This window comes from Astatotilapia calliptera, chromosome 7, assembly GCF_900246225.1.
Source record: "Astatotilapia calliptera chromosome 7, fAstCal1.2, whole genome shotgun sequence".
Lineage (NCBI taxonomy): Eukaryota > Metazoa > Chordata > Actinopteri > Cichliformes > Cichlidae > Astatotilapia > Astatotilapia calliptera.
In genome coordinates this window covers 15,501,218-15,509,527 of record NC_039308.1, presented here as the reverse complement: position 1 = coordinate 15,509,527, position 8,310 = coordinate 15,501,218, and the positions used below count along the sequence as shown (strand labels likewise).

At 38.2% G+C, this 8,310-nt stretch overlaps 1 protein-coding gene across 2 annotated transcripts; it reads left to right on the top strand.

Moving 5' to 3' along the window:
• Nucleotides 1–1,477: 1,477 nt before the first annotated feature.
• On the top strand, nt 1,478–6,041 carry LOC113027282 (protein CutA homolog). Of its 2 annotated transcripts, XM_026176902.1 has the most exons (6): nt 1,478–1,844; nt 2,387–2,535; nt 3,525–3,584; nt 4,340–4,385; nt 4,480–4,529; nt 4,992–6,041. In XM_026176902.1, the coding sequence occupies exons 1-6, from the start codon at nt 1,770–1,772 to the stop codon at nt 5,092–5,094; spliced, it is 483 nt and encodes a 160-aa protein (XP_026032687.1). In that variant the 5' UTR covers nt 1,478–1,769; the 3' UTR covers nt 5,095–6,041. The 2 variants fall into 2 exon arrangements, with proteins under 2 accessions (XP_026032687.1, XP_026032688.1); XM_026176903.1 differs by lacking the exon at nt 3,525–3,584.
• Nucleotides 6,042–8,310: the final 2,269 nt, after the last annotated feature.

Here is an 8,310-nt window from a genome sequence, read left to right as displayed (position 1 = left end):
ATAACCCTGTCCAGACCAATAGAGGTCAATGATTTGAGTTTCTTGAGATTGTGGCAGGCTGCGGGTTCGGGGCTGCAGCCCCTGTGTCTTCTACACCATGGCTGCTGGGTGCAGAAGGTACCCCTCAGCTCTTGGTGGGTGGCACAATTGTCCCTGCAATGATCCTCCTTGGGCTCTCATGCCTCTGGATGTCTGGGAGCCAGATCTAGCTCCCTACACTCACTATTATACATTTACATGAAAAAATCCTATGAATACAAGCACACACAGGTGTGCAAACAGATGTACAAACAGGTATGCACAGGCGCTCTTTAGAGGCTGCTGCCTCTAAACATATCATGTAATCCTGGTACTGTGTGCTGCTCAGTAACATTCAATATATTTATTACTCACTGTTCCTTTTGCATATGTTGTTTGTTGCTGTGGTTTCCCTGCTGTGTTGTTTTTGTTTTGTTTTTGTTTGCTGTTTTCTTTTCAGCAGTTGGTGATTCAGATTTTCAGTCTTTCCTCTCTCTATCCCTCTTCTCTATTTTTCTCTCCCTCTCCTTCTGTTAACTTTCTTTCTAAATGCTTCTTTCCCTTTTCTTACTCTTTCCAGTCCCCAGTTCTGTCTGTTATGATTATAATAACTAAAAATAAAATAAAACCCCTAATAAAAATCTAATAAACTATGACTATCAAGTGGAGGGGTATAGCAAAAGGCGTAAAGCTCCACTTGGGAAAGTAAATGTGCGGGGCATTTTTCTTGGCCTTTAGACAATAAAGGGGGGTATTTTTTCCACGCAAAGGTAAGGTAGGTTTTCCCCTAATACATGAAATAATAATTTTAAAAACTGCACTTATAAACTCATTATATCTTAACATTCAGATTTGTTTGATGAGCTGAAAGGTACAAGTGGGACTAAAGAACAACAACTATGAAATCAGGAAGTAATAGAACAGGTTTTTCACAGCTCTGCAGACTTTGTGGGTGATTGTTTTTTGGAGTTTTTTTTGTTTTTGTTTTGTTTTGTTTTTGAATACTTGTGCATAGTTGACTTTGTTACACATCTTGAATATGTACTTTTATTTTAACAAGTCATCTTTTGTCCTGCGAGATCAGTGATTTTGTGCATGGTGCCTGACAAATAAATAGTAAACTAAGTCAATATGTCCCAAAATGGATAGGGTAATATAAAAACAAGCCTATAAGCTTGATGTATATAAAACGTTATATATTTTCGGGGGTTGTGGATAAGAGGGCATTATAGGAGATTAAATAAGAAAAAAGGTCTTCTGACAAAAGGACTTTATTTTTCTATTTCAGCTTGAAAGAAATCAAAGTAAAGATTTATGGATTTATCATAGTGTTTTAAGTAAAATCCATGGGAGACGTGTTTATCTAGCAAGATAAAGCCGATTATGCTCCAGGCCCGGAGGCAGCGCACTGGACGTGAACTAGCAATTTTATTGGTCGCCGGCGTGGCAGGAAGTCATAGGCAACCAATGGAAAGGGGCAGAGATTCGTCACTGTATTTCTCCATTCAACCTACCTGTCAACTTTACTGTATACCCTTCTTATTTAACGTTAGCAAGTATTTAGCGTGTTTTCACTCACTAAACTCGTATTAAACAGGACTGACAAAGTTCTAAAAAATAATGTCGTAACACTAGTTACAACGAGTGAAAGTGTTAGCGGTTTAAATGGGCGAAGTTCAGCACAGTTAGTCCCCCCTGCACTGTCTAAACTGGCCGGTCTCCGGAGGAGGATATTAGTCAGAGCCCGCAGGATGGAGTGGCTCTTCCAGCGATGCTATAAAGAGGTCGTCTTGAGCTTTCGCTCCGTACTGCTCGTGTCGTGTTTGGTGAGATACTGTTTTTGTGGAATTACATGAACGTTTCTGTTTTCGAAAAGTCTCGTAAAAGTTGTGACTTGCCCTGGTGACAGCTGGTGCTTTAATGTTGGCCGCTAATTTAAAATTATAAAAAAAAAAAAAAACTGCCTGCTTTACAATGACTTGTTTGGGGGGAGGTGGAGGATTTTACGTGCATCTGTGCCGGGCTGTGAAGCAGCGCTATACGGAGAAGTAGGGCAGCTTATAAATTGGTCACTGTATCCAAGCCAAGTCCAATACTAATTTATCTGTGACAGACAGTGCCAAATAATAAGAGGATAAATACTGAATCCAATCCAAACATGGCAATCCCTACAGAGGCCAGTGGATAATTAAATTGAGTTATAAGTTTCCTTCATCCCAGCATAAAAAAAGAGGGAAAAAAGAAGTTTGACATCTAAATGTGATAATAATTATAGACAGGCTTTATAAACATTACCCAGCTCTTGCAGTGTCTTGAGATGTCAGCATTTGACAGCCCTGTCCTATTGCACTCACAAATCCCCTTCTAGTTCTTGATCCTGCTGGCGTGCCTGTTCCCCGGGCTGTGGTCCATTGGGGTCCAGCTTCATTCTGTATGCACAGGGAGCTATGTACCAGGGCACTACTCTGTCCTTGTCATCAACACTCCCAATGAGCAAACAGCAAAGGACGTTGGCAGGTATGGTGCTTTTTTTTTTTTTTTTTTTTGTCTTTTTAAACACTTGCATTGCATTTTGCAGTCTCCTAAGGTGTCATACACCGTTTTTTTTTTTTCAGTGTTTCCACAAAGTGAAAGAATATTTATGCCTTTTCTTGTTCAGCTGAAAACATTATTATCACCCTTGTTTGGCGTGCGCAGTAATTATAAAAGTGCCAGCAGCCAGTTAGCTAAGAAATTGGAAACACCTCTAACACTTATTAATTAGCACTTTTGCTCACATTTTCTTGTTTAATTATTAGTTTTGTTTAGTTTTTATAAAACTGTGCAACAACAGAAGTTTCATTTGCTGCCAGTCAACAAGAAGTTCCAAATAGCTTCACATTTATTAAACAGAGCCTTTCCAATCTTCCCATCTGATTTAAGAAAAATACTTTTCTAATTGTAAAAAGAATAAAATAACTGAGTATTGATGCTCATCTCCTTTTTGGCGTGTGACTTGTGGTTTGTGAAAGATTTGAAGTGACTGAAGTGATTTCCCCTGACATAAGTTTGACTTTTCTGCTCGGAGAAGAGATACAATTCTGTCAAACCAACAAGTGGAGCAGAGCACTGTGTTTGCACTCTCATCTCCCTTTGTTGGCATTTTAGCTGCATGCAGATGAGATTCCATCTATTAACCACGTGTCAAGGAAAATAGCCACAGTGCACTTTCCATATATGTAAATCACCTCCTTCACAGCTCCTCGCTCAGGGAAGGGGGGCAATGCAAAGGTGGTAATAAAATTTAGTTTACCGTCTTTTTTTCTTTTCTTGAATTCCCATCAGATGTCCTTCCCCTTCAGCTTGCTTCGTGAGTCTTGACAATGAAGGGCCCAGTTTTAATAGACAAACAGCTGTTGGCTTGTGTTTGATTTTTTTTTCTCTTTTCCCTCTTAGCCCCCTTCATTTCATTTCCACCAATACATCCAACCGTTCTCGCCATTCTCTCTTTCGTTTTTTTCTTCCAGGGCAATCATGGAAAGGCGGTTGGCGGCCAGCGTTAACATTCTCTCCAAGACCTCCACAATGTAAATTACACCTGACCTCCATTTTTGAAACGCCTCTCTACCCAGGCGGCACACAATCACAAAAGCTCCCCTTAGTTACCGTGTCCATCACATGTATGCGCTCATAAATACAATGAATGCACATGCTTCTTTGTTCACAAAGGGGAAGCTGTTTTCTTCACAAACCACAAAGCAAATGGGCTTCACCTGAATTTATTTGTTTAGCCTTATTGGAAGGCTACTGGAAACTTGAATGGCAGTTAGCCTTCAAAGTAGGCGTGTTTTTGCATGCATGGATTAGCTTTCCTGTCAATGCATAACAGCACAAAGGCGGGGGGTGGGGGGCGATTAGGTTGGGGGCAGGGGGAAGGAAGCTGAACTTTGGACAAATAAGAGTAACTGAATAGAAATGTCAGTGTTAACACCTGTTTACAAAATAGAGGTGAAAATACAGGTTTGGCTTGGACTTGGCGTGGTGTGTTATTGCAGGTATGCCGTGAGCTTTCGGTTATCTTCGTATCTTAAATGTCAGCATAAAACTTGTTGACATTCCTGTGCTTTAAAACCACTTTTTAAACAAAGAGGGGGTTTTGCACCTGACACCACAGGAGCATATCAAGAACAGTCCGACAGCCACTGTAGGGTGTAATAAACTATTATTAGTTCTTTGCATGAAAGCTCTTATTTTGTTAAATTTGAAGGCTCCATTTGTCTGCTTGTACTTTCCGGTCAGTAGCCCTGCAGTGCTTCAGTTCCAATACTTTCTGTCATTTTAGGTTCTATTGGAAAGGAGAAATCCAGGATGCAAATGAAATCCTGATGGTAAGCTCTCGGAGACAATTCCTTCTGTGATCAGCATGCACTCGGGCATGTCGAAATACAAGACTGGTGAGATGAGATGTGTTTGTTGTTGCAGCTGGTGAAAACAAAGACTTCCAGGATCCAGAAGGTGGTGGACTACGTGAGGTAAGCTTGTCACGTTGTCAAATTCACACTGGACACTGTGCCTTGTGCTCTGTGAAGAAGAGTTATTAAAGGGAGAAAAAAGCCAGGTTCGTGGCTTCAGTCTGAACATTATTTTCAGTTCAAACGTTCACATTCAAACATGTTTGGACAAAAAACTAGAAGTAATAGATAATGAGGTTTTTCTTGTCAGCTTCTGCAATTCTGCATCAATATTTCACACTATTTATAATTAGAGATTGGCTCATTCTACATGACAATTCACGTTTTCGGGCTATTCAGTATTAGAGCGTTAAAAACACTGCATAATTGCAATATATGCACACATCTTCAGTGTACTGTCAGCATTGTGAGGCTTTTAAAGCACTGCAGTGCTTTTAGTCCTAGGTGATGGGAAGAAATTGAATCAAGAACCACTTTATAAAGATTTGAGTTTATACGAACACGTTCTTTGCGTGCCTTTAGGTCTATACATCCCTACGGGAACCCAGAAGTCCTCAGTCTTGCAGTAGATGACGGCAGCTTGGCATACATGAAATGGATGGACGAAGCCATTCCAGATGACTGATATTTCGTTAAGGCCAAAGCTAATCTCAGCGAGGACTGCCGTCAAACAAGGAAACTGAGCCATGTGTGTTTGTTGCTCTTAACTTTTTTTTTCCAGGATTTGGAGAGTTTTAAAAGTTCAGGAAGTGCTCTGTAGCATTAACGTTTAATACAAGGAAGTTTTGTAGGCCTGACCTTCTTAACCGGAAGTGTACTGCAGAGATTGGATTTCAAACACTGCTTGTAAAAAGAAAAAAAATTACATGAAAGAGTCAAAGTTCCACTCAGGTAATCTGTTGTAAGGAAATGGACAAGAACTCTTATGGTGCTTTTAAGCATATCAGTTCTTTTTTATGGTATGTTACCAGATCATTCTCTCCAGTTTAAAAAAACAAAAAAAGTATAGTATGTGGCAAGTCACATAACCAAGATGTAATAATAATAATATGAAATAACAATAATAATCAATAATCAAGACCTATAATGTGATAAAAGTCATAAAAAGTACAGTCAAATTGCCCCTTATTTTCACTTTGCCTTAACTCACCTACATGGTAAAGGCCTTGCGTATATGCTTTACTGCTATTGTCATATAGGAAGTGAAAAAAAAAGTGAATTTTATGGAACCACAGTCTGCAGCACTTCTCTTTATGCCCACCAGTCCAGTAGGGCCAGGAATTAAACACACTGGAATGTAGCCTGTGTGCATTTACATAATTTGTCTCAACTTTTAGAGAGTTTTTGAGTTGACCCCTGTATTTTGTTAGACCCAATTTTTTCTATTTTGCATCTGCAAAAGGCTTCAAGGAGAGACCAGCTGAATGTCAATAATGTAGAAGGCCACTGAGTTTCACCCTATTTTGGGTGAATGCATAAAGAAAACCCTCTATGCAAGGTTAAACTTCACACTCGCTGTAAACCTATTGGCTCATCTCTCGTCTGTAATAAATGCATCTATATTTTATACTATTCCGCTGTATCTCTTGAATTATTTTTTCCGCTCGAGGACAAACCTTTTCTCTCCGATATTTCCATACCTGTCATCCATACATATGCTGTGTATAATGAAATAATGGTAAAATACAGGTTTAATAACCTATTTCTTAACTTAATGTAATTTATGTGCATTAAGAAATGTTTAAACAGCTCAGTACCAAAGTAATTAGTAAATCACTGTCACCTAGATAACATACCATGGCCCACGGTGAAATATTACCCTATAATATATTTATTGTTATGAGTTATGTATTTTTAAAGCCCTTCCCAAAAGCATAGGCACACTGAGAAATCTGTGCATGCAGCAAGACAGGGTATCAGAGCAATCTGTGTGTACCCACAGTTTATAGATTATCTGTCAGGCTCTAGAGTAACACTTGTCCACATGCGCACATCCTTTATTAGTGTGAACTGAAACACAACAAAGAACAGCACGCCTACATGTTGCATAAGTGTCCCAGATTAGCTCTGCCTGTGTTAATAAAACATCTACTACCAATTAGCACAACGTCACCTAAAGATAAAAATATGTCTTTTTTTATCTAACTTACTATGGGTAAGTTCATCTATTTGATTGTTATATCAGTTTTCCACTTTTAGCACTCCTTCCTAATTCTAAAAGCTGAAAGAACTGCTGCTGATCTGTCCTTGATCTTCATAGATGAGTCCAAAAGGTTTTTTATTTAATTTTCTAATAAACGGCACTTGCACATTATGTGAACAGACCAGGTAAGAGTCTTGTTGCCCTTATGAATTTTACAAAGTGTACATGAGCAAATATGCTGCCTGTAACCTTTCAGATACTATTAAAATTTAACTTCATTCAATTTCAAAACCAGGTAACTTTAGCTAATCTGATAGGTGTACCACCCCACATTTGCACTTTTGCAAAAATTTGTCAGCCGTGCAAGCTTACTCATTAAACCAAAGTATGCACTAAGCCTGAGTGTGCATAAAGTGTTTCCAGCATGAGGCCTCAACAAAGGAACTGCAGACATGGTTTAGTTTGGTGTTGTGTCTGTGGAGCCAAAATAATCCTGCCTGTCAGGTCCAGAGTTTAGGCCATTTGGTGGTAGTGTGCAAGTGTGGCTGTTAATTCAATGAATTTCCTCTTGTTCAACTGTAATTACACCCACACCAATGCATAGGTATACATCCCATGTTTTTTAGTAAGCCACATTCATACTTATGCATGTGTATACAGTGTTTGCCTTGGCTGGTAAATATGGTTGTGCAATGACAAAAGATGCTATATAAAATATAAACTGCAGTTCACGTTGTGACAAAAAATAATAATTATCATGCAGTTTGATTAAATGTTCACTAGATGGCAGTGTTTTAATACACAAACAGACTCGACATCATTCTTAAACAATCACATGTGAGTCATACTGAATGAATGCCTGTAGTTTTTGCAGTGATAGAGCTCAAATATAATCTATTCATTTCCAGTCAGTGTAATTCTTATTAGTTAAAGAGTCTGGCCCCAGTATTAGTCAGTGCTACTTTAAGTATTTTGACATAAAGTTCAATAATGAGCCCTCTTGCACAGTGTGCTCATTATAAGACACATTCAACAAAGTGTTTAATATAGCTGTCCCACGTAATGATATCATTATTATTATAATGTACTGAGACACTATAAAATCTCTGCTATTAATATTTAATACATGTGACTATTAAGAGTTATCCTTTAACTAATTGACAACTGAAGAAGCACCATTTATATCCTTGCACGAATATTGTCATAAATTGTGTCAACACAGAGACATATGGCTGGCTGTTTTTCCTTCCTGTGCTTGATTAAGTTCTCCATTGGATGCAGAGCTCAGAACATGATAATTAAAAGTAATCTGTAAGAAACAGACGCTTCTAACATGACGCTCCCGCTGAGAAATTCAATAAACTGAGGATAGCACACATGCAGAGACAACAAGATGTCCAAGTAGTCAGCATTTTCCCAAATTTTGATTTATTTATTTTTTTTGCTATGTTGATTAGTACCTTATAGCTGATATGTTATTAAATTGAGTGTTTTTACTAGTTATTGTAATTGTTTGTATTATTATATAGTATATCACAGTGGTTTCAAATTTTAGTATAAAGGTAGGTTTCTCTTATGTATTGTTTCACAGCTGATAAGCGACAAGATCAACTGTATTTAGATGACAATACTGCGCATAACATTTTATATACTATATTATTTATTTGAGATTTTTGGTCTGAGTGTAATCTTTTTTTG

Excerpts from the sequence above, each read along its gene's own strand:
- LOC113027282 (XM_026176902.1), top strand. The coding sequence starts at position 1,770 with ATGGAGTGGCTCTTCCAGCGATGCTATAAAGAGGTCGTCTTGAGCTTT. Across the intron at positions 2,536-3,524 it reads ACAGCAAAGGACGTTGGCAG|GGCAATCATGGAAAGGCGGT; the intron begins GTATGGTGCTTT and ends TTTTTCTTCCAG. Across the intron at positions 4,530-4,991 it reads AAGGTGGTGGACTACGTGAG|GTCTATACATCCCTACGGGA; the intron begins GTAAGCTTGTCA and ends GCGTGCCTTTAG.